A 24,841-nucleotide genomic window follows, 5' to 3' on the forward strand; every position below is an offset into this window, starting at 1 on the left:
CTGGAAATTCCACTCCTCCACTTCCATCATGGTTGTTCCTGCATCTTTCACTGCACAGCATCTCTATCAGTCCATTATCTAGATTCTTATCAGTTATGGACTTTCTACTTTCATAGCTTTATTAAATAATGCCTTTGGGAGTTTGATGGTTGCTGCCTGGAGCAGCTGCTGTTTCAAGAGGAGCCACAGCTGACCAGGGTGATGGCTGCTCTCAGCCTCATTTTCCAGCATGGAAAGCTTCTCTCCCACCTTTCCTTTGGTACATGCTCGTCCCAAGGCAGCACTAGGAATACTGATTTTCATTGCTTATGAAAAGGTTACAAAGTTGTTAGTTATTTCTGAAGAAATTTTTAAATCTGAACCTTAATAATGCCTTTCACAGAACACTCCAGTGGCTTCCAAGTCTCCCAGCGATACAAACCTGTATTACCATTTCCACGTGCTTTGGCAGCAGCTGACAAACGTTTTCCAGTTTGCATTAAGTCAGTCCCATTCATCTGATTTGTCAAACCCTGTCAGACTCTTTATAATTTTGAGACCAGTAATGACCACAGAGCAGGGTGTGCATGCACTCCCAGCCACGTGCCTTGCAGTCAGCTCCTGCCTGTGTGCTGCTTACCTGAGCACTGCCCCACTTCCAGCCTGGGCCAGCTCCTGCAGCTGTGGCTCTGTGTGCACACTGGGAAGGACCCTGCCTGCCAGGGAGTATTCAGAACTCAGAGCAGGTGTAAAATCCACATGGAAATGGGATGTAAATACCCTCTGCCAAAGCAGGACACAATCTGGATATTCCTTCAGGTAATAATAACTGTGGTTACCTTTCTTGGAAAATAATTGAGATCTACAGCTAAAACTATTATTAAAACTGCCAGGTAAGTCAATTTGTCATGTTGATGATTCTATAATAGTTTAGCAACTCTTTTCCCATTTCTAAATCATTCATTTACCCACACTATAATAATGTCTTTTTTTTTTTAAATTTTCACATCCCTCCTTCAAAGTCAAAATCTATTTAACTATCACCTACCTCCTCCTATCTTGTCTATATTTTATTCCATATTATTTAAATGCCAAATGTGAAATATAGTTCAAAATAAAAGTGCACTTCTTCATTGACAGTTTCTTTTACTGGTGGATTTCCCCTCTGTAAATAAGGAAGGAACAGACTAACTTTAAAGACAAGTTTTTCCAACTATATATATATGTATATATCCAACTACTTATATATATTCATATATATATGTAAAGTAATGCCTCTATGACACCAAAAAAAGTATTATTCCTTTTAATCCATGCTAAGCTGCAACACTACTACAAGAGTTAATTATTTAGAACAGCAGGCTGTAAAAGGAATAATCCTGTAGGAAATGTGGATTGCATTATTTCTTTAGTGATCTTTGCTTCCATGGAAACAATTTCTCAGCACAATTCTAAACCTTGTAAAAGTAGGGCAGTAGGTCTATGTAAAACAGCAATTAAACAACCCGAATACTTTTATCTAGGCCATTAAGTATTTTGTCCAGCATCACATGTGATTACAGTGTTCACTGGGATGTTAAACCAGCTACTTCCCGTGGGGAAGGATGAAATCCCTTATCCCTCATTTCCTCAGGGGGGCACAGCACCAGCACAGCATCTCTCCCTCCCCACGCAGACACTTGGGGTGCTCAGCTGTGCCACACCCCCGTTTTTGGGGTGCTCAGCTGTGCCACACCCCCGTTTTTGGGGTGCTCAGCTGTGCCACAGCCCCTTTCTGGGGTGCACTGCCCTCCTCCACAGCCTCTCCCCCCTACACCCACCCAGTCCTCATGGCTCAGCCCTGCCCTGCAGAGCAAATTCTCTCCAGCACAGCAGGAAGGAATCCGATACAGAGCTGGAACCACACACGAGGAGCAGATCTGGGGAGGGAATGTGGCTGATGGAAAGGGATCTGCTGGGCACTTCCATATGGATGCTGAATGTGAGAAATCAGGCAGGTAGCGCAGTGTCTGTGTGAAACTAAGTCCTGTAACTTTCTCACACGGGCCTGAGAAAGTGTGCCCTGAGAAATTGTAAGGAGGAATTCAAACAGTCCTTAGAGAAGGAACACAACCTTTGCAGGTGTTGTTTGTCTCCTTCTTTACTTGCAAGGAACAGTCGAGGGGTGTCATTCCCAGCTGTCCAGGGATGGTGATGTGTTGGTTTGATGACCAATGAAAGCTTTACCTTTTCAAACCTCCTCAGAACTGTCTATAAAAGAAGATCTGGAAGAATAAAAAGCGCTCTCTTTTGCAATTAAACCTGAGAGTGTGTGTTGTCACTATCGCTGTTCGCGATGCACTTTCAGGATGTGCCCACACAAACCCCTCACTGCTGATTCAGGACTGTGACACGTGTGGCCAGCACTGGGTACCAGCCCAGCCTCCCACTGAAGCATCTTCTGGGGGAGATTTAAGCACAGGGGTGTAAAACAGCGATAGAAACAACTCCCTGGCGAGGCACTCCTGCCTGCAGTGTGCTCGCTGGCCAGGAGTTTCCAGGCTCTCCAGTGAGAATTCTGCTCCAGCTCCAAACCGCTGCTGCAGCTGCTGGGACAAAGCTCCCTCTGCTGGAGCTGAGCTCTGCTCTGGCACTCGGTCACTGCCACCGACACGGAGCAAAGATACTCCACAGCCAGGCTCGGGGACAAGCAGCTGGTACAAACACAGACACATCCTTCAGGGTATATTGCATGTCCATCTTTATTAGTAGACTCTTGCCTATTATCAGTCAGAAATAGCAGAGAAGTAAGCAAAGGAAAAAAGTACTGAATATCAATGGCAACAGCATTAACTTTTTACTTGGTTATGGATTTTTTTCAACTGAATTGTTTAAGGAAAGTTAATTAGTTAAAAACAAATAAAAATAGGGATGTTTTCTCCCCTTGTACGTAAGATCTGCATCCCTGTGAGGCAGCACTGCTGGTAACTGGGATAGCAAAACATAATTCACCCAACAAATGCCCATAGGGATATTTGCTAGAAGTGACATCCTGGTGGGAGGGTTGTTTGGGTTTATTGTGTGTGGTTTTTGCTAATTTCTTTTTGAATTTAAATTTTAACTGTATCACTCTACTCACTACTCAACAATTTCTCATGTCCTGAGCAACAACTTGGTAAGGTGTAACACTGATCCTAAAGAAAGGAACAGCAGATTATTCTGCAGAGGTCCACTGAAACAAAGCCAGGATGAGGAGAAAAAGCTTTACAATAAAAAATTTTCATGCCTAAAATATGTTTGGTAGAACTGCTATATTAGTTAAACAGATTTTTATTTCCTGGGAAGCATGCAACTTCCAAACTCATGTCATTAACTACTCAGTGAAACTGAATGATGAAAAGTAGAATAGTTTATTTTCTTACCCTGGCTCCTGTCAACAAAATCATTAGCATCAGAACCATGCTCTTTCCAAGTCCCACAGAACTCTGTGTGCTAGACTGGAGGTTGATGGTACAAGCATTGTATTTTCTTCCACAGCACCCTGCAACAAACACCTGGACATCTGGAGCCTTTATGTGCATGTCAAAGGCTCAATCCTGCCCCACATCCTCAGAAAAATCACTGAAAAAGTCTGGGTTACTCACAGGTTTCCTTATGTAACACCACTGTTAAATACAATAATATAACTGTGTTACTTTACCTCAGTGATCATTATAAAGAGAAGCAGCCAGGACATTGTTATCACCACCTGGGTAATCCTGAGCCATCCCTAAAGGGCTGGAATTGTGTGTGGACAACGAGCAGTACCTACTTCATGGTGCTAGGACAATGGAGGTTCAAAATTCTCCTCCTAGCAACTCTAATTAGAACTGGCAGGACACTGATCCTGGGGGATTTTCCAGAATAACCTGTGTAAAACTGCAATCCAACTGATCCCCCTGACTGAGCAGGAGGAATGCTCTCCCACCTGGAGTGGAGCTTAGCCAGGACTCCAGGAATCCATGGTGGTGGTCAGGAAGCCCCACAGAGGAGAGCTTAGAGTAAATGCAGACTGAGTCAAGAGGCCAGAGAGAGCTGGATACACCAAGTGGTAAATTACACACAGCAGTGGGACCTGAATATAAAGAGAGCACACAACACCCACCAGCCCCTTTGAGCCCACAGCTCTTAAATATGGGAAAATCACTGAGTTTCAAGGGCTAAGATCAGGTTCTGCTCCTTCCCCTTAGTGACAGAGACTCATGAGGCCTGATAAAAATGTAACATTAACTTCTTGTGAAGGAGCTCCCTCCTTGGGATGCAATTCTATGATTTTAAAGCTTTTCAAACTCTTCATATAAACAAAAAGTTGAAACATATAAAATCTTAAAATTCCATTTATGTTATGTAGAACTATATATATACACACACACATTTTCTTAAAATAAAAATTGGGTCCACTCTCTCCCCTCTAGATATAAACTCAAAGTCTTGCTTGAGACTTTCAAATATATTTTAGACCTCTCTGAGAAACTCTGCCCAAGATAAACATGTGTAAATAGTAATACCTGTAGACAAGTCAAGTTTCCTTAGTATTTAGAAAGCAACATTTAAAGCACATTTTTTCTAAAAAGATTCACAGTGATACAGCTCATGAAACATTTCCAAGTTGCAATCAGGAAACTTTTCAATCAAGATCGATCTGTGACTGATTTATCTAAATATATACCTGTTATATCATAACTGAGGAACTGGTATAAACAAGTGCTTTTCTATTGAACTATACATTATAGAGAAGACTGAATATAAAAGTGGGGATTTTTCTTCAAAAACACAAATCCTTTTCTGCTCATTGCACTCTGCTATCAATCAGGAGCTCTTGTTTCCATAGGAAACGGTGGCAAACAGAAGTGGACAAGCCACAATGATCTGGAGAACAACATAAAACCTTCCTGCAGAATGGAAGGTCAGAAAGAGGAAACCTGTAGTAAGACAGGAGCTATCATTTCCACTGGAAACAAGCACAGCCACTACTGAGAAGTCATGAAACTCATCAGCTTTTTCTTCCCAATATAGAAGCAGGATGGCAAAGAATGTGCCAAAAAGCTACTTGACCATCAGAATCAATGGGGAAAAGTAATAAGAAAAATAATAGCAAAAAAATAAATTGGGTGATGTATTTTGCTACAACTGGATGAAACTTCTTACTGGACATCAGTAAAGTCTGAGTTACAAAACTCTCATTTCAGTTAAGTTTCCCTTTTGTGAACTCATTCAAACTTTAACTAAAGCAAAGGAACAAATTCATTCTGAGTTAGAGGTGCACTTGTAGATAAAAACATTATAGAGAAAATTCCCAAACTGAAAGACTTGAGAGAGGACAAGCTCTCCTTGAAGACTGATGTGCAGCATTCTTGACAGGGTGTCCTTCCCAAGCATCAGGCTGGTCAATCATTAACTCCATGGCCTCACTGGCATTAAGCATTCCTTGGCCCACAGGTCAAAAACATTAGGAGTTTTCAAAGTCTTTTTAAACCACAACAATAAGATGACACTGGATTCTTAACAGTCACTATTAAAAGGAATAACAATTCTGAAAGAGTTGACATAATGGAGAGGAGGGGAAGAAATTAAAAAATTAAATCAAAAGTCCAAAGCCATCACACTGGCAATTTTTGTGAACATTCATTCTCACTTCCTTCAGCATTTTTTTCACTCTTGTATGTGGAAAGGAATAAGTTTTCTATCTGAGTCAAGAACTCTTCAGCAATGAGGCAGTTTGTTACCTTGCCCAAAGTCTTCCTCATGCACTCCAAAAGCTAGGCAAAAAAAAAGGAAATCTGTTTTAAATTGTCATTTACTCCCTCTTTTCTGTGATTAAGTATTGCAAAGAGATATTTATTTATTTAGGACAAACACTACAAAAAGCCGTGCCATAGAAATACTTCATTATCATTAATTTACATCTCTGACTTGTAAAAGTGTAACTCCAGGTGACTTCTGACATGAAACAGATTTGCATTTAAAAAGACATCTAACATAAAAAAGTTAAGAGATGAAAACTTACTTTCTGCAAACACGTCAGGTCAGAATCTCTATGAAAAATTTTATCCATGGGGACACTGCTGTTGGAAGAAAAACAAACAGGAGTGCTGGAGAAAGCAGCCACAGGTCTTGACTATAGCAATGAATGTATAAAAATTCCAAGCTGGCTGTTTGTAACAAAAGTGGACACATACCTGTGGCAAAATCTGTATTTCTCTATTATCCACCTTGTTTTTTCAAATATTAATTCCCACTGAGGCTCCTCCAACATCTGTTCCATTTCAAATTTGTAGGGCAGGCCTGCAATCAATTGAAGATCATTATACAGTATTTCTGCTGTACTCCAGTGTTTTCTTCCTGTTTAGTTTAGGTACAATCTCTTCCATCCCCAAAACTGCTCCTCATTTATTACTGACTGCAGAAGCCTGTAGTTCTGTTACTTGACAACATTAAGGAGGTTAAAGGATGACGTGTTTTGGATTCCAAATTTAATTCTGGTGGGAGTAGGAAAAAATCTGTTCTGCTCCCTGCCCTTGCCAATTCCCATTCCATAAGGAAGGACACAGAAATCTACAACAAACCCAGAAATGGAAAAATGAATTGAGTGTTTCTAACTTAGTTGCACTTATGTTGTCTAAGAGTTATTAAATTAATAAAAAAGGTTTGGTTTTTCAGTATGAATGGGCTGCTGGTGAAGTGCTGACTATTGTTTTCAATTGCAAAGGAATTTTGCTCAGAAATTAAGAAATTCTTCTAGTTTACTGCAGGTGGGGGAAGAGAATTCTAGAAAATATTTTAAAAGGGCCATCAGAAGTTATGGCACATTTATTTGATCCTCTGACCACGTTACTCAAAAATTAAGGATTTCTGGCAATTATAGCAGCCAATTCTTTGTTATTTACTTCTGTCTCCTTGAGCAGAGATTCTGTTCAGAATGTTGTAATGCAGCAAAGGCCAAGTAAGATACAGGAAACAGTTTCTAAGCTGTTCACATGGATTCTGCATGTAAATAACAGGGACCTGTGTCCCAACCCTTCCACTTCTTTCAGGAATTGTGGGAACTACTAACACAGAAGATCAATCTCATATGCATTTATATTTTGTATTCCTGTCCTGATAGCAGAGACAACTCACAGGTTTATTCTCCCAGTGAAATTCCTGGGTTTATCCAGCACATGTTACCATCATAAAAGACACCATTTATATAATTCCATCATATTACCAATGTAAATACATAAATACAGATGTCTCAGGTTCAAAACCAGACATCTTCCCCATAACACCCAAAAGGAAAGGGAGAATTAAGACACTGGGTTAAACAGGGGTACTTACGATAGGAACCGTCAGAACTGATCTCTTCACTAATGACCAGACAGGTGATCTGAGAATAGGGAAGAGGATTATTCCTGTTGTAAGGGCTTATGATCATCCCGATGAACATGGCACCACCCCTGGAGAAATAGCTCTAAAAAACACCAAAAACACCACATACAAAGATCCAGTCTTACTCAGAACAGCAGCGCTGTGAAACCTAAAGAACAGCTTTAATGTCAATTGATGCTGAGCTGATGTACAATGCATCGGTGCAATGGTGAATTACCCTGTGAACAGCAGGAGGCCTGAGGGTGTTTTGGAGTGTGTTTGCTGTACCTGGTACTTAGCCTGCGTGTCGATGTCGCGGATGGAGGGGTTGGGCTCGAAGGCGGGGTGTGAGTGGTACCAGCCGATCACCTGGAAGCCCCTGGCCGCCAGCGACTCCGAGGCCTGGGTCTGGGACACCGGGTCCATCTCGCACTGCAGGCCCGTGCTCAGGCTGTTGCATGGCTCTGCTGCACACACCTGGGGAAAGAATCTCCAGCTGCATCAGTGCTAGGAACCTCCAACAGTTACAGAAACTTCCAGAGTTTTACAAGTCCTTTATCAGATCTTCCTCATGATGCCGTTGACACTTGAATGTAAGTGTAATCAAGATTACAGTAATGAATTTCAACTTCAATATATTTAATTAGTTGCCTTTTAAAAATAAGCTGCATCTATTCAAATTATAACTATGATCATTTCAGTTTTAATATTATAGAGAAGATGTGAAAAGACAAAACACTTACTTCCACAATTTTATCGGCTTCAGAGTACCTTCCACCAAGCAGCCCAATCACTTCTGCCAGAGACACATGAGAGTGCTGGAATGACAGCAAACAAGTAGGAAAGTCCAAGTTGTGGGATTTCTCATAAGTCAGTGACTTCTCAAGGATATGTAGAAAGAATACTCAAGACTCTCAAATTCCCAGTACTTCCATTTAAATCAAACAGAAAATATTAAATTTTCCCATTATAGACACACCACAGATGTAGTGCAAGGGTGCAACACTTCCATACACGAGGCAATGCTAGCTTCAAAAACTGCAGCCTGGGCAGTGCTGAACAACTGCACACATTTTGATATTCTTGAAAAAACACACACATTGTTTTGCAAACACAAAATCAATTCCCAGACTGGGAGAAAATGAAGCCATAGATTTCAGAAGGGCAGTCTGTTACAGAAAGTAGCTTTAAGCAAATTAGATTTAAAGTATGACAGAGAGTAGTAAGTAGTAAAGCACTCAGTAAAGCAGCAGAGCTCTTATTAGTTTTTCTAGAAGGTCAATAGTTGTACATTAAAGCACAATACAAACCCCATTCATTTTAGGGGCTTGATTTAAAACTAGAGTCTCACTTCTAGGTCTGACTGGAAAGAATCACAGAATGGTTTAGGTTGGAAGACACCTTAATGATTATCTCATTATCCCCCCTGCCATGGGCAGGGGCACCTTCCATTAGACCAGGCTGCTCAGAGCTCCACCCAACCTGGCCTTGAACACTTCCAGGGATGGGGAAGCCACAGCTTCTCTGTTTTATTTTCTTGGTCTTGTTATGTTGCTCATTGAAAAAAATAACCAAACCCACAGCATACCCATCACAGCTTTTTGAAAGATAAAACTTAATGCTCACCAAATCCATTATTAAAAGTGCTTCGGAAGACACTTTCACCTGAAAGGGTTCCTGAAATGATAAACACAATAATAAGAAAAGTAACCCAAGCAATGGAGCCTTCTTGGTAATTCACTCAGAGGTACATACCTGCTTTTCTTCCGTGAACAAACAGCATGGTATCAGCTGAAAGGGATCAAAGGAACTATAAAATGAAAGAAAATTTCTCTAAAGATGTAGGACAGTCAGGAAACTTTTCAAGTTTCCCACTGTCTCCTTGGCAGAGGAGGAATAACCTTGTTTTCTTCACTGGATTTTCTCAGCCCACATTATGATGACTTCCACCAAATACAGAAATGTCACTTCCCACACTCCTGAATTCCAACACGGAACATCTCAAATGCATCCCTGCTATTTCAGACCAGGATACATATTAATGCTGTGCAGGGTTCCAGCCTGACACTACACAGGACATTTGTTCCATTTCTAGCAGATCTATGTTTGAACACGATGCAATCAAATACCTTTTGATTTGTCTTGAACCTTTAGAAGATTTTGCAGGTTTCAGTTTTTCTTCCTCTCTCCTTCTTGCTAATTCTTCAGCTGAGAGATGCTGAAAAGAGTTTTTTAAAAATAGAGTCAATGTCTGAAGTGCTTCTTCAGCCCTGATTGCAAAACCAACTCAGAATAAATTCTTGATATCCCTGCCCTCTTACCATAATTTGTGTATTACAAGATTACTCAAGATACGAGGCAACAGCCATGGCAGAACCAAGCAGTGTGGAAGGAATGACAATCTGAGATCAAGTCCACAAGGTGCCTGATAAGAGACTTCTCTCACCCTTCAAATCACTCCAATTCAGTAAAATCACAGCCCACATCACAAACCAGGTGTAAATCCAGGTGTGATTATCTGCCATTACTAACCACAGCCAGAATTTATCACGCCCCCTCCTTAGGGATGAATGTTTTCAACCTCTATGTCCATCCCAACATGTATTATCCAGGAACAGTTTGAATTTTTAACCCACAGTTACTCAAAACTAGGTATGACATGATACTGCTATGGAAGTAATTATTACAGGCTTTCTATATAGGAAAATTGGATGTTTATAGTTCTTCACTTTCCATGTAATTTGTATTTGTAGGAACAGACATGTATTTCCTTTCCAATTCTCCCATAAAATATTTAACCTTGTATGAATTTTTTAAGCACTTAATAAACCACAGTATTACTGGGGATATTGCTAGTAGCAGAATTATTATTATGAACTCATTATCACCTGCATAATGAGCACAAGGAAACCATACGGGACTGAAAAAATAACATTTAAATGTTATTCTCCCATCCCCTACCGTTACCCTAAAGGCAGTTAACTGAAAGCAACTGGTCACGAAATCTCCTATGAGACAAGGCAAAGAGTTTTATGGGTATAAAACCCCTGTGCAAACCCCAAATGCAGCTGTATTTATCAGCATGAAGATACACCAGCTGCTGCAGTACTTTCAAATTACACTTCCACAAGAAAGGTTAAGTCCCTATGACACAACAGTTCCCTTGTCTGCTTGATGCAACAGCACCTGCCAGCAATTAGCAAGAATTGATGATTTAAGGTAAGTTTAAAACACAGGAGGGTTACCTCAAATGTCTGTCCTTCCAAATCTTTTGCATCACACCAGTTTCCCCAAGGGTCCCGCACTCGCCGTCTTCTTGTGCGCTGAGGCAAGAAACCACCATCAGTCAAAGCTCTTACCCCAAAAAACTGCATTTCCTTCATCTAGGCAGCCATAATGTCCAAAAGGCCACTGCCCCAGGAATGGTGCTGACACTCCAACACGTTCCCAGAAAATACAGAACACCCTGGATTTCTGCAGTGTTGAGTAGTTCACAATCGGTCATGAATTATCATCAGGAAAGTTTGGGGGTTTTAAGGCTGTAAACACTTTCCATGGAATATCAGCACCACTGACAGCAACAGGGCATTGGTATCCAGCTCTGAATTAATGCTCAGACAACACACAAAGCTATAAACTCGGTGTGTTTACATTTAGTGTATGCTACAGTTCTTTACATTTTAATTTATCGTTTTTAAAGTGGGATTGATTTAATTTTCCTCTCATCAACTGATTTACCTTACTGTGAAGTACTTAAAAATGCTACATTAAGTGTGAATATAAAAATTAACTCTGGTAATCCTTGGTAATTCATGCAGTTATGAGTTACTGCTGAATTTAATTGTGTGCATAGCGCTGTCAGTAAGCCATAGCATATACCTACTGTATTTAACAATTGAAATGCACTCAATCACACACTGCAATGCACTTCACTATTTCGTAAAATAATAAATATTTTCTGAAAAAATAAATTATGGAGAGGTGGGGAGGAGGGAGTTCAGGCTGCAGGGGAAGGCCCACAAGACAGCTGGTGCAAAGCACCTGAACATGTGAGTGTGTGTGAGAAATCTGTTCCAAGACTGCCACCTGAATCACAGGGCACTCTCAGGAAACTGCAACCTGAGTGAGAGGAGAAATTCCCTGAGGTGCCCTGGCTTGCAAATGCAAGCTGGGAGGATTTTCCCCTTGGTTGTGCTGCCCCTGAGCTGTACCATGGACTGCAGGCGCTGGGCCAGCTGATAGGCTTCCACCGTGTCCTTGCCCTCCCTGCAGCGGCTCCGGTCAGCGGGCTGGGGGCGGTTGTACACGGCCTGTTCTGCAGGACACACAGCAACAATTCCCGTGGCAGCAGAGCTCAGAACTGCCACACACACAGGAACAACAAGACTAACTGACAACAGCAAATGGCACAGGGAGAGAGCAACCAAAAACCTCACAGTTAAGGCATCTCATGGTAATCATAATTTTGAATGATGATGTAGCCCTCTCCCACTACACTTTTACAACAAAAATTCCTTCTTGTTAATTTATTTTTAGTAAGTTTACTTCAGACAAAATGTAATTGCAGGGCTTTGCTCCTCTCCTAGGTAACACCTTTGGACCAAAATTTATTCAGAGCCGCTAAACCAACATCAAGTTACAGGTGCATATACAGTTTTAACAGGTCACCTAATTTTAACACTTGAATTATTTAAAAACTAGCCCTGAGGATGAAGGCATTGGTGTTTATCTAGGAAACAGTTATAAATCAGTGTGGGAAAAGAAACAATTACTTGAATTCTGCCTACTAAGAAGGAGGGCAAAATTTCAAGCACAGCTGGTATCAGGACTCACAGAAAAGCATAAAACAAAACATTCCACCAACTGGTGTGTGGTTAAACATGAGGAAAGGGAAATAAAAAACAGAAGGTTTTGTGTGAGCTCCTCTATATTTCCAAGGTTACGAGAGAATCTGCTCAGAAGGTCCCTCCTAGCAAGGATGAATGTGCATTCTCTGTGTGAGCAGCACACCCTAACGCTGGCCAGTCCCTCAGCATTGCAGCAGAAGAGGCTCTTTGGTGACTCTAACAGAAATATCTTTACCACAGCCAAAGTTGATTGCTCCTATCAGCTCCAGGTACGTGTGGATCCGCCCGATGCAGTTGACGTCCCCGCAGTTCTTCAGGCCTGGGCGCACTGAGGTCTTGTTCAGGTATTTGGGTTTACATCTCTCCCTGAAACAAAGCACAACACCTGGTCAAACCAGAACAAGCAGAACAAACCATGAGGGGATGAAGGAATCTGGTGACTTTAACTGAGGACCTGCTTTCACTCTCTATGCATTTATTCCTTCCTTTAAACTGACACTGAATCTTCTCAGTTCAACACTTCTCTGGTGTAGAATGGAATTTTAGTCTCTCTTTGCAACTAGAAGCTGTCAGAGCATAGGACAACTGAGTGATAACAGAGTTAAACTCAATAAATCTTTCTACTTCTAAGCAAGCACAAACCAAAACTAGCAAGCAAATTATTTTGAGCCTCTTAAAGGCCACTACAGTACCTTACACTGATTTTTTTGAGATGGAATATAAAATATTCAAGTGTACAAGCACCACTCCAAATGGATTCTTAATCTGAGGCATTCTTTTGGTGTACATTATTTGCTCTAGCACAGATTACTACCTCTTGCTGCCCTTCTGTAAAGGCAGGGCTATGGAATTAATGCTACTGGTTATTTTAAGGAACCATTTATTAAAACCATTCTTATGTATAGGATGGCAAAAACGGCAAGAAAATAGCACAGCCAAAATAAATGCAGCCTGTTCTGGTACAGAACATTCATTTTCTTAATGCTTCAAAGTGTCTTCATTGCTCAGCTTCCAGAATGCCAGTGAAAAAATCAGGAAGATGCAAAAGAAGCATTAATAATGAATGCTCTTCACTGGCAAGCTAGCACAGAATTAATTTCACTCTATTCAGAAGTAGGCTATTAGTGCTAAGTAGTGCTTTAACTACATCAGACCAGGACATCTTAATCACTTATTTCAGTAAAAGAAATTAATGCATCTCACCACTGATCCAAAATGTAATTCCTGATTTTCAGATAACGCTCTGGTGTTTTGGCCTGGCGCCCTTCAAAGAATTCGGGAATAGCCTGCTTTTCTTCTTCTAGAATGATGCTTCTGTCAACCTCCACTTCTTTTTCAGGTGGCTTCAGCTCCTCTGCTTCCTCTTGATGATCTTCATCCACTTGGCAGAGAGAAGGAAAAAGCAATCCATTATCAGCCAGGTCACTTGGCTCCTCACTGAGCTCCTGATCGGTTCCTTGTGCAGTCCCATGACATGTGACTGGTCCACCTTGTTCAGCTTTCTCAACAAAATTATTGTACTGCTGGTAATCCAAATTCACAGATTTATCCCCATTCAGGTGCTGGGAACACGTTGCTGCCACAGCAGGAAATACCAATGCATCCACTGTCTCTGGTTTGGTGTGCTGAGCATCTTCTTTAGGCAAAGCAGTTGCAGAACTGTGGCCAGCAGCTGAAAAACTTTGTTCCACTGCTTTTGTTTCTTCAGCTGGACTTTTTGGGACACCAGATAATTCAGATTTTCCTGATTCTTGCTGAAAGGGAGGAGTGAGTAGTTCATCCATGTCATCAGTTATGTCCACTTCCTCATCATCTGACAGCTTTTCGATTTTTACTGCATTCAGGTTGGGGTCTGCACGGCCTCTCAAGCTTCCAGCTTCCACCTTTATCCCATCTTCCATGGGAAGGCTGCTCCCACACTGACTTTGCTCTTCTTTTTCTGAATCACCATTTTTTGCCTTAGGAAAATAGAAAACACTTTCAGGAGGGAAAAACAAACAAAACCACTTCCAGTACAAAAACCCTAGAAAGTTTGTAGAAAGTTTTATTTCTTCTTAAAGCCATGAAATCTCGAATGAGGCTGAAGCTAAAACTACAACACACAGCAAAAAAGAGCTGTGTAGTAGAAAACCAGGATTTTCAGGCTAGCAACCAACAGTGTAAGGGACCACAATTATACTGCATTTATTGTTTAGTTATACCAGCAATAAAAACAGTGGTCACTCTAGGAATTTGAAATCAGGTCTGACTTCACACTTAAATCTGCAAATAAGGATATTCCATTTCTCTGAATATGGGAATGATCAAAGTACCTGCTTTGACAGATTAAAACCAAGCTACCCATTTGCAAACACCTTTTTGCCAGCTCCAGGGATGCTCCATTTACCTTGTTCCTGAAGTACTGCCGAGCATAGCTCTTAACCTGCAGAACAGTTCGAGTGCCGATCAATTTGGCAATTTTCGTCCACCTGCGGCCAAATTTCACCTGAAACAACAAAGCACATGGAAGTGACCCAAACTCTGACATCCCAGACATGGCACTGCATGTATCAAATGAGTTCAAAACCTCATGAAAACACACAAACAGTACAGGAAACCCATGGTAAAGAACTATTTATTTATGTTCTATCAAAAAAAGAACTATTTATTTATGTTCTATCAAAAAGGAAACTTCATCCAATAGTAAGAATTATTGTTACTCTTCACTAAAGGAATCTTCTTTACATATTTCAAGTACTCTGCTGCCTACTATCCCAAGGAATCCTTGTGCTTGGCAAAGCAAACCCTTTTTCAACTGGCACAACCATACAATCTCTGCAGACCTTACAACAGTAAGGATTTTACTTTATCACCTGATTTGCCTTCAGAACACACTATACTTCTCATAGTTAATGCATCACTGTGATTATACAACATGCTCATTCATGTCAACTACTTTACAGTTCAAGATAAACTCATTAATTCAATTTAAAATACTATCTATCTATCTATCTATATAAACAAACTCACCAGTCCTTGTTCAAACAGCTCTTTTTCCTCTGGTGTCCACTTCAAGGAGCAGCCAGGTGACTTTGTAGGTGAACGCAGCCTGGGAATGCAGGAAGCAGAAATGAGGGCTTTCCCAAATCCAGATATTCTCCAGTCACTCAAGGCACCTTCTGACAGGAGGACTATTCCCCATCTTTGGCAAAACTCAAAGTATTGCTCTAAACATGAATGTGACTCATAAATAAAATACTGAGAATCACATCAGCTTCTCAATTATGTCGGAAGATTCAAGGCAACTCAATATTCATCAGTGATCAAGGCACAGAAATACATCAAAGCAGGCAACACAAAAGTTCAGGTAAAAAGGCAACTAGAATTAACTATTTTTTATCAGAAGGACCACTGTGCTACCAAAAACACCCCCAAAGCCTGGTTTGATCTAGCCTCTTGTTACACACAACAATATTTCTTCCTGTCACCACACTTAAAAACGCAATTCAATTGTTAAAATGTACGTACATGACTTTTCCAGTTTTCTTATGTGGGCTGCAAACACAAGAGTGAAAATGAAAATTAATAATTGTGCTGCTGGTGTATATCCAGCAATAACCTTATTTCAGAAGGACTTTTCATTTCTACTCAGCTAACTTAAGAATTTTTCCCAGAGATCTTACCTTTTCATAGATCTTTTCTCTACTTCCTTTTGGTTGAGCCATATTTTTTCAGAAAGCGATTTATTAGATAAATAATATCTGCAATAGTCATTAAGTAAGTTTTCAAAGAAGCAGAGATATTTGTACTTGTGAGAATTTTAATAATCAAATCAATTACACTGCTTCAGGATTACCCAGCTGTAGAAACAAATAATGAAGTTTCTACGGCAGGATTTCTGCAATCTACCTAGGTGACAGGGCTTCAGTCACCTTAGAAGGAAATATTTGTCCAGTTCTTTTGGAAATAGGAGGTGTTTTGGCATTCCACAGGAAAACATAAAACCAAATCAGAAAAAGGATACTCTTCTTCCAGCAACATCTTCTCAATGACAGCCCTGTTTTCTTCACTAATGCTGCTGTCCAATGTCCAGGGCTGCAAACAACAAAAATACATTTTAATATCTGAATTCTGTCACACTGTACTTGAGTACTGACAATAAATAATTTCTAAAAGTAAGGAAGAAGCACTGGTTAAAAATGTAAAATAGCATGTACATGGATGGAGGAGAGAATATAGAAGCTCTGATAACCTCACTCCAAGGTTAAAAAAATGATTTAAACAATGATTAAAATTTTGATTAAAAAAATACTTACAAGACTGTTGCCAGTTCTCCAAGATGAATCGAGATAGTGATCCTGCAGCAGGCTTGATGCTGTGTTTTCATGATCTCTGAAAGAGATTCCAGTGTTCAGAACCATTTTTAATATTGAATGTCACTGAGTTGTATTATCACCACTTAACATTTCTACATCTTACCCCCAACAATGTAAAAGCATTTTCTTGTGAAGGCAAACTGCTTTTCCTGCTGAGGAGAGCTCCTACTTGCACAAGGTTTAATAGAATCCTGTCAATAGGGCTTTTAGAACCATAGAATAAAATCCTGGAATGGTTTGGAAGGAAAATCATTCTCATTCCAACCTCTGCCGTGGACAGAGACATCTCCCACCAGATTAAGTTGCTCCAAGCCCTGCCCAACCTGGCTAGGGCTCACCACCCTTACAGGGAAGAGCTTCTTCCCAATAGTTAATCTCGTGTTCATATAGACTTCATTCAGTTTATATTTAATCTTTTCTGTAAATAACTACTAATTAGAGGTCTGTCATTGATTTAATTCATTGATCAACTACATTTTATTTTCATGCAGCATAAGATCATCTTAATAATTAGTATAATTACTTGCTTTCAAAAATCTTTACTTCCAGAACATTCAAAGACTAGCCCTATATTCCCTGCAGTGCTACTAAATTAATCTCACCTACTGCTCTGAACTGCTTTGTGCAGTACTTCAAACATCTCTTTATAGGACAAAGGACCAGGATGAGTCTCCATGTCCAGAGATCGGTACAACTCCTGCTTCTTTTTGAGTGTGCCCAGGAGAGGGTGGGATCAAGAGCTCCTGTGGCCAGCAGACAGTGTGCAGCAGTGGCAGGGGCTACCTGGGGCAGCGTGTCTCTGTTACAAACCTCTCCTTCTCTCCCAGCACCTGCAAGTGCTTTATTTAAGGCATTACAGCCTCCTCACTTCAGCATCCCTTATCTGTGAGTCTGCTGAAGCCCAGAAAGCAAATAGAATCCTGGGCTGCATCAGAAGCAACATGGCCAGCAGGGCTTTGCTCTGGTGAGACCTCACCTGCAGTGAGGTGCTGCATCCAGCTCTGAGGTCCCCAACATGAGAAGGCCATGGAAGTGTTGGAGCAAGTCCAGAGGAAGCCAAGATGTTGATAAGAGCACTGGAGCACCTCCCTTACAAAGACAGGCTGGGAGAGCTGGGGCTTTTCAGCCTGGAGAAGAGAAGGTTGTGTGGAGACCTGATAGCAAACTTCCACTATCTGAAAGGGCTACAGGGAAGCTGGAGAGGGACTCTGCAGGAAATGTAGTGATAAGACAAGGACTAATGAGTACCAATTGAAAAATGGAAAAATTAATTTAGATATTGGGAAGAAATTCTTTACTTGAGGATGGTGATGCCCTGGTACAGGTTGCCCAGGGAGATTGTGGATGCCCCAGCCCTGGCAGCGTTCAAAGCCAGCTTTAATTAAGCCTTGAACAATTTGTTCTAGTGGGAGATATCCCTGTTCATGGCAGAGAGTTGGGATTAGAAGATCTTTAAGGTCACTTCCAATCGTTAACATTCTATGAGCCCGTTTTCTGCACCTCGCTCCAGATGTTCAGCTTTCTGAGCCTCCCTGTCTCCGCGAGCTCCCTGACACAGTTATACAACCCGGCACCTTCTCCATGGGTATTTTAAGGATTCTCCCAGCAGCCTCGCAGCGCTGTTCCGGGCTCTGGAGAATCCCATGAGGCGGTTCCTCGTTCTCCTCACATCAGCGCTATCACAGCCCCGTCCTCAGTGCCCTTCCCGACGATGCCCCTTCTCCACGGGCACTCCGTGACCCTCCAAGGTCTCTCCCGGGAAGCGCCCGGCCCGGGCCGCCCCCGCAGGAGCGGCTCTCCCCTCACGACCCCCGCCCGCCGCGGGGGGACGGGGCGCGTTTGCCCAGCCGCAGCGGGACCCTGGCGCCCCTCACTCACCCCGGCGCGGCCGCAGGGTCCCCCTCGATGTCCACCTCGGGCTCCTCCGCCGCCGCCATGACAGCGAGCCCGGCGCTATCGCGGGAAGAGGCGGGCCCGACACCGCGGAGATAGGCGGGAGCAGTGCCCGAGGAGCGGCCGCGGCGGAGGCGGAGATGGCGCTGGGGTAGGCGGAGCGCGGAGCGGCTGGGGCGGGCGGCGAGCTGAGGGACAGGGCCCGGCCGTGAGGAGACGTGGTCGGGAGCTGGGGGGCATCGCCGAGAGCTGAGGGATCATGGCCGGACTGAGGGGATATGGTGGGGCGGTGAGGGGACAGGCCCGCCGGTGAGGGGACAGGGCCGGGAGCTGAGGGGACATGGCTGGGCTGAGAGCGAAGGGGAAAGGGGTGACAGGCGGGGCCTGAGGGGGAGTGCGGGGGACGGCAAAGGGAGGCTGGAGCACAGACTGGTGAGGGACACCTTCAGAGATGTGTGCGGGTCTAGGCCTCTCACTGTAGGAAGGACATAAAGGGCCTGGAGCACAGGTGCGATGAGTGGCTGGGGGGGCTCAGCCTGGAGAAAAGGAGACTCAGGGGGGACATTTTTTCTCTCCACAACTCCTTGTCGGGAGGGCGTGCCGGGTGGGGGGGGTCAGGCTCAGCTCCCAGGGAACAAGGGACAGAACAAGAGGAAGCAGCCTCAGGTTGCACCAGGGGAGGTTTAGATGGGATATTAGGAAAAAGTTTTTCTAAAAAGAGGTGATTAAACATTAGAACACGCTGCCCAGGTTGGTGGTGGAGTCCCCATCCCTGGAGGTGGTACTCAGTGCTCTGGTTGACAAGGTGGTGATTGGTCACAGGTTGGACTTGATGGTCTTGGAAGTCTTTCCCATCCTAAATGATTCTGTGATTCTCTGAGCCTGTGTGCCAGTGTCTCTGAAATTCGTGGTCATGTCTGTTCCTTCACTAGGACATTGCAAGGGTCAAGTTAAAGTGTTTTATTGATAACAAAAAATCAGTTTTAGTCTCATGCATTCTTAAATCTGTGTTTCATTTCTCAAGGGGTGTTTGTGGTAACTTGGCTTGTAATCTGAAGGGAAGTGTAAGGGTTGATTATCATTATATAGGAAGTAATCCCAGAGAACTTTCTGTTGACTCAAAGTGTTTCTATTTACATTTGTGATGTCCCAATACAAATATTTTGAACCAAGAAACTGTTGCAACCTTTTTATTCTACATATTTTATCTTTGTGCTGGAATGAAAGTGAAATTAATAAATGGCAAATGCAATGGGTTTTGTTCTCTTTACTTAAAAATGCAAAATTTAACCATGGTATGACAAAAGATAGAAAGAAAAAGAATTGTTAATAATTGTTGCAGTCTCAGGAATACCTTGAGGAAATACAGACGTCTTCCTATTTATAACAGGTTGTGTTTTTTCACTTGTGATTTTGCCAAACAATGTCTAACTAAGCTATCCATACTGGCTAATATTCACAGATATATGAAAAGATGTTTTCTATATTTGTCTTGATTTATACTAGAAGAGGTCAAACACAATGTGTTTGTGGCTAAAGCATTTTAAACAGGTCCTAAGTATGTGAATCATGAGAGAAGCAGAAGACTAATCAATACTTTAAAGTTGAACAGTGTCTTTAAGATCTTTTTTTTTTAAGATCACCTTTGCTAACTTAATTCTGCCAGCTAAAGCATAATTCTCAATCATATTCCACATTATGACTATCCAAATTACATTAAAGAGAATTCTGCACTTAAATGTAAAGGGTTTTCTTTACATCTTCATTTTATTAACATTTTCTTTTTCAACAGTGCTAAAATTTGAGCCTGGTTTTCTGTCTTACTAAATCCTGCTACTTGCAGTGGAGTCTTTCTGAGGCTGTTCACAGCAAGTAAATTTGCTTTTTCCGCTTGTGCCCAGCTGAGGAGGGCACTGACAGCGCTGAGGTGCCCAGCCCTGCAGGCACAGTGCAGGGCAGTGTCCTTGCTGCTGTCTGAGGCATTGATGGCAGCCCCATGGCTCAGGAGAAGATTTATCAGCTCTCCATGTCCATACTCTGCTGCAATATGCAGGGCTGTCTTCCTCCAAACGTTTCTGTCATCAATATTTTTATTTTTCCTGGAGGCCAGGAGAGCTTTTACGATGTCTGTGTTTCCTTTCATGGTGGCATAGTGCAGTGGGGTGCATCCATCCATGTCCTTAGCTCCAGCTCTCCCTTTGTTAGCCAACAGCACTTCCACGATGCTGAGGTGTCCTCTCAGAGCTGCAGCGTGCAGGGGAGTCTTCTTCTCCTTGTCCTGTGTGTTGGGATCAGCTCGGGCCTTCAGAAGCAATTCTGCCAGTGTTTTGTGTCCCTGCTCAGCAGCCAGATGTAAAGGGGACTTTGCCTGCTTGTCCTGAGCATTAACATGAGCTTTGTGGTGCAGCAGCTGTCGGGCAACATCAGTGTGACCTCTCTGGCTTGCCATGTGCAGGGGAGTAACAAAGTCTTTAGTGACAGCGTTAATCCTGGCCCCAGCATTGACTAAAAGACCAACGAGTGCTTTGTTATTCTGGAGTGCAGCAACATGGAGCGGGGTTTCCTCGGCTCGGTTCCTGAGGTTTGTGTCCATCCCCTTGCTCAGGAGCAGACCTGCGATGGAAGCAGCCCCAGCCTGCACTGCCAGGTGCAAAGCTGTGTCTGCAGCAGGAGTCCTTAGTCCCAAGTTTGCTCCTTTTTCTATCAGAACTTCTGCTGACTCCGCTTTGCCCATTTCACAGGCCAGCAGCAAAGGAGTGAAATGCATTTTGTTGTGGGCATTGATATCTGTGCCTCTGTCAATCAAAGCTGCTACAACACTGTGCAGATTCTTCTGTACAGCTCTAAAAAGAGCTGACTCCATGATGTCAGCAGGCAGATCTTTAGAATATTCCAGTAGTATTTTGAAGATGGATGGGTGGTTGCTGTTAAAGGCTCTTTCAACGGTGTTGGAATCAACAGTGGCTCCGGCTTCTAGAAGCACTTTTGCAGTGTTTTCAGATCCCTGAGAAATAGCATAACTGAGAGCACTCTGTCCTCTCTCATCCTTTCCTTCAGTGGAGGCACCAGCCTCTAAAAGCATTTTGGCCAGGGTGCTCTCATCTCTAAGAGCTGCCATGTGTAAAAAGTTGTGCTGATTCCTGCAGCTGCTTGCCTCTTCTTTCAGGAGCATCTTCAATATGTGGCTGTGGTTATTCTCTGCAGCCCAGTGAAGTGGTGTCTTGCCTTCCATATCCAGAGCGTGCATGGAAGCACCACCCTGGAGAAGCACCTGGACTGCACCTCCATGGCCTTTCTCAGCAGCCCTGTGCAGGGCTGTTCTCCCTTTCCCATCCTTCACTCCTGTCCTTGCACCTCTGCTGAGCAAATACTCCATGATGGATAGATGGCCATGAGCAGCTGCAACATGCAGAAGTGTTTCACTGGAAGGGTTGAGCACACTGAGATCACTATCCTTCAGTGTTTTCTCTAACTCTGGAAGGAAGCCTTTAGCAACTGCAGCAAAGATGTGGACAGCAGCAGGATCTTTTCTAGGCTTTGTTGCCCTTGAAAGTGGAGTTACTTTTCCTTTCTTCTTAATAGCCTGTCTGTACTTTTCTCCCCCAGGTCTGTCATTTTTGCCCTGGTGCTGTTTGCTGCTATTTGCAAACCAAACTTTATCTTTTTCAAGTAAATACCCAACCAACCGTCTTCTGGCATCTCCAATGCTTTCATTTACTTCACTGACGTATTTTCTTATCTCGCTGTAAAGTTTTGGCTCCACTTGCTTTAAACATGGATAAAAAAAGAGCCTGCAGGCTCGTTCACCTTGAGAAATGAGCATGTCTAAAACTCGAGAGTTCTTTGCTGTTCGTGTCCTGTAGAAACTCAGGACCAGCTTTTTTTCTGTGGTGAAAATACCATTTTCAATCAGCCAGTGCAGGAGCTGGTCTGGGTCATTTATGCCTTGTACAAGTTCTTCTTTTTTAGTCCTTATGACTTCAATTGCATATGGATTTGTAAACAGGCTGCTTGAATGCATGATCACCTTGCTAATCAAAAAAAGTAAATTGAGGTATTGTTTGACAGTAAATAGGAAATAGCAAAGCAGGCTCACATAATTTCAGTCTTTTCATAGAACCATGAACCAACAACCATTGTAGATCAGTGATAAATCTTTGAAAGAAATCAAAACTCCCTCACCTTTGAGTTTCTAGCTGTTAGGAGTCCTTTGATCTTCTCTGTTCTTCCTTAGCAACGAATACAGCTTAATAACAAAACAAAAGTCTGTGATATGTAAAGATATTTCACTTGAGAGACTTCTTCCAGGTTTTTAATGCTTAATTAGGGATTTTTAGAATGGTTTTGTGAATCTGGTATTTGAATGGAAGATAGCTGTTAGTCGAGTTTCTCTGTTCCTCTGGCCAAGCTGGTTCCTAAATGACCAGTCAATTAAACATGAGAAAAGAAAATTCATAGTTACTGTTGCCATGATCACACACCTTGTATGATCTGAAATGAAAGAGTGTACACTGCCAGCTATGCAGGTGAAAACCCTATAATGCAATGAAATAAAAGCATAAAGACCTAGATAAAAATAAACTGTATAAGCAGCTGGTTATAAAAAGTGATCCAGCCTTTCTAATATGAGCTACAATTCCAGTCAGGGGTATATTTAAGGCCATTTAGCTTGTCATTCCTGCTCTAACCCAGAGTCTGTCTGGAAGTTAATTCTTTTACATGAGGTGGATCAAGGCGTGTGATTCAGAGTGCAACATTTAAAGTATAATTAGAGCTTAGAATTTGTGTAGTCCTCCATATGGATGTAGGACCTTGGGATCTAGCTGTAATTAATTTAACTTATTGGTATTTAAATTCCCTATAGAGGAGAAGGAAATAAAATAGTAATTATCCACACATTTTGAAACCAATTGAGAGAGAAATTGAGATTACAGAGTTTGGGAAAAGCTGGAGGTAAAATGAGCTGAAAAGCTGAAAGCTTGACCTTATTTAAGCAAATGGGAAATTTTGCCATCAGTTTCTTAGTTCAGTGCCCTTTCTGCTGGGTCCTGCTCCCTTTGCATGTATTTTCTTTAATAGTGTGTACAAGGTGGCTGATAAGATTTTTAATTTTTCACTGTTGACTTTAACTTTATAAGTAAGGTCACAAAATTTATTCTATTAAAAAAAAAGTTTTATTGAAGAAATAGCTGGGAAAGGCAAGACTTTTAATATATATTTTGAAAGCCAGCCAGTTACCAAGTCAGCGAATTTGACAGCCAATTTAAGAGCCCAGTAATTCCTCTGAAATGCAAAGAAGGGCACTACACCAAGAATAGCAAAACCTTTGTCATTTAGTTAATGATTGTTAACTCATAGCATGGAAAACCATGGTTTAATGTGGACTGAGTGGTGTTCCCAAATCTGCCCCTGACTCAGCCTGTAAGCTGCAAATTATTTAGTCTTCAGATTTGACTTAATGAAGTCCTGAAGATCTCTGTGCCTTGAGTAAATGAGTCCTTTGGGGAAATGGGATCTTTATGTTGTCATTATTATTCTTCCCATCCAAAACAGAGATAAGTCCTTGATCACCTTTGCAGGAAAGTTCTGAGCTCTGGCAGTGAAAAATGTTACCTGAGTGCTGAGCAGAGTTATTATAGATGGCACTAGAATTTTTTGAACTCCTGAAAGGAATAAAAAAAGAAATGATGGTATTTTTTAAGATTCCATTAGTATGGCATTATTAATTTTCCAGTGTTGTGAATACAGGAATTTCCCTAGTAAGCAGGTCCTAGTAGAGATGGAAGGGTGCAGTTCTCCTCCCTGGCCTTGAGGAGGAACATTTGGACAATATTTGCAGGCAGCATCTCTTTCAGAGCCACTTAACTTTATTTTGGAAAGTAGCAAGCAGCAAATGATGTGTTATGAGATGTAAATCGCAGTCCTCAAAATATAATTATGCTTATTTCTTAAAAAAAATTCTCATTTTAAATATGTGACTTATGAGGAAATTCTGTCTTAAAACAAGAATCATATTTGGCAAGAAAATTTTGGTAACTTGTTATATGGATTTGTTTTAAGAAATTATGCTTTAAAAGCCTTTATTTTTTAATTACTATTTTAACCACTTTTAGAATTAAACATTTGTTCCAACAACAACTTCACTAAGAGATTCATAATTGGCTATTTGAAGTGTGCTTTTTTGTTTGTATCTTTTTCACATACTAACACACTTTATTTGACATGTAAATGTTTTAGAGAAGGGAAAAATATCAAAGCTCAACACCTCTTCTCTTTTAATTAACTGCATGAGACCACAAATGTGTCAGATCAGCAGTAAACTCTGCATTAAAAAAAACAATTGGCAGTATTTAATATTACTGGAGATCTATGAAAACAAGTAATTTGGAGAGAAGGAAGAGG

General features: G+C 41.8%; 2 protein-coding genes across 4 annotated transcripts; both read right to left on the minus strand.

The window, feature by feature from the left end:
• Nucleotides 1–2,695: 2,695 nt before the first annotated feature.
• On the minus strand, nt 2,696–18,537 carry MYSM1 (Myb like, SWIRM and MPN domains 1). Of its 3 annotated transcripts, none has more exons than XM_015635964.2 (20): nt 18,425–18,537; nt 16,487–16,562; nt 16,195–16,265; nt 15,854–15,931; nt 15,699–15,725; nt 15,201–15,279; nt 14,578–14,676; nt 13,395–14,149; nt 12,427–12,557; nt 11,556–11,659; nt 10,590–10,667; nt 9,474–9,562; nt 9,100–9,154; nt 8,971–9,021; nt 8,088–8,162; nt 7,633–7,821; nt 7,315–7,363; nt 6,177–6,282; nt 6,005–6,062; nt 2,696–5,756 (listed from the first exon to the last, which is right to left on the minus strand). In XM_015635964.2, exons 1-20 carry the CDS (start codon nt 18,481–18,483, stop codon nt 5,598–5,600), a joined length of 2,388 nt encoding a protein of 795 aa, XP_015491450.1. In that variant the 5' UTR covers nt 18,484–18,537; the 3' UTR covers nt 2,696–5,597. The 3 variants fall into 3 exon arrangements, with proteins under 3 accessions (XP_015491450.1, XP_033372286.1, XP_015491449.1); XM_033516395.1 differs by having other exon boundaries at nt 6,005–6,059; nt 7,315–7,447; XM_015635963.2 differs by having other exon boundaries at nt 7,315–7,447.
• A 1,042-nt stretch (nt 18,538–19,579) lies between these two features.
• LOC107208071 (ankyrin-1-like) lies at nt 19,580–22,742 on the minus strand. Its single transcript, XM_015635965.3, has one exon. It carries the CDS (start codon nt 22,458–22,460, stop codon nt 20,202–20,204), a length of 2,259 nt encoding a protein of 752 aa, XP_015491451.1. The 5' UTR covers nt 22,461–22,742; the 3' UTR covers nt 19,580–20,201.
• Between the last annotated feature and the right edge of the window lie 2,099 nt (nt 22,743–24,841).

The sequence above is a fragment of the Parus major genome, chromosome 8, assembly GCF_001522545.3.
Source record: "Parus major isolate Abel chromosome 8, Parus_major1.1, whole genome shotgun sequence".
Taxonomy (NCBI): domain Eukaryota; kingdom Metazoa; phylum Chordata; class Aves; order Passeriformes; family Paridae; genus Parus; species Parus major.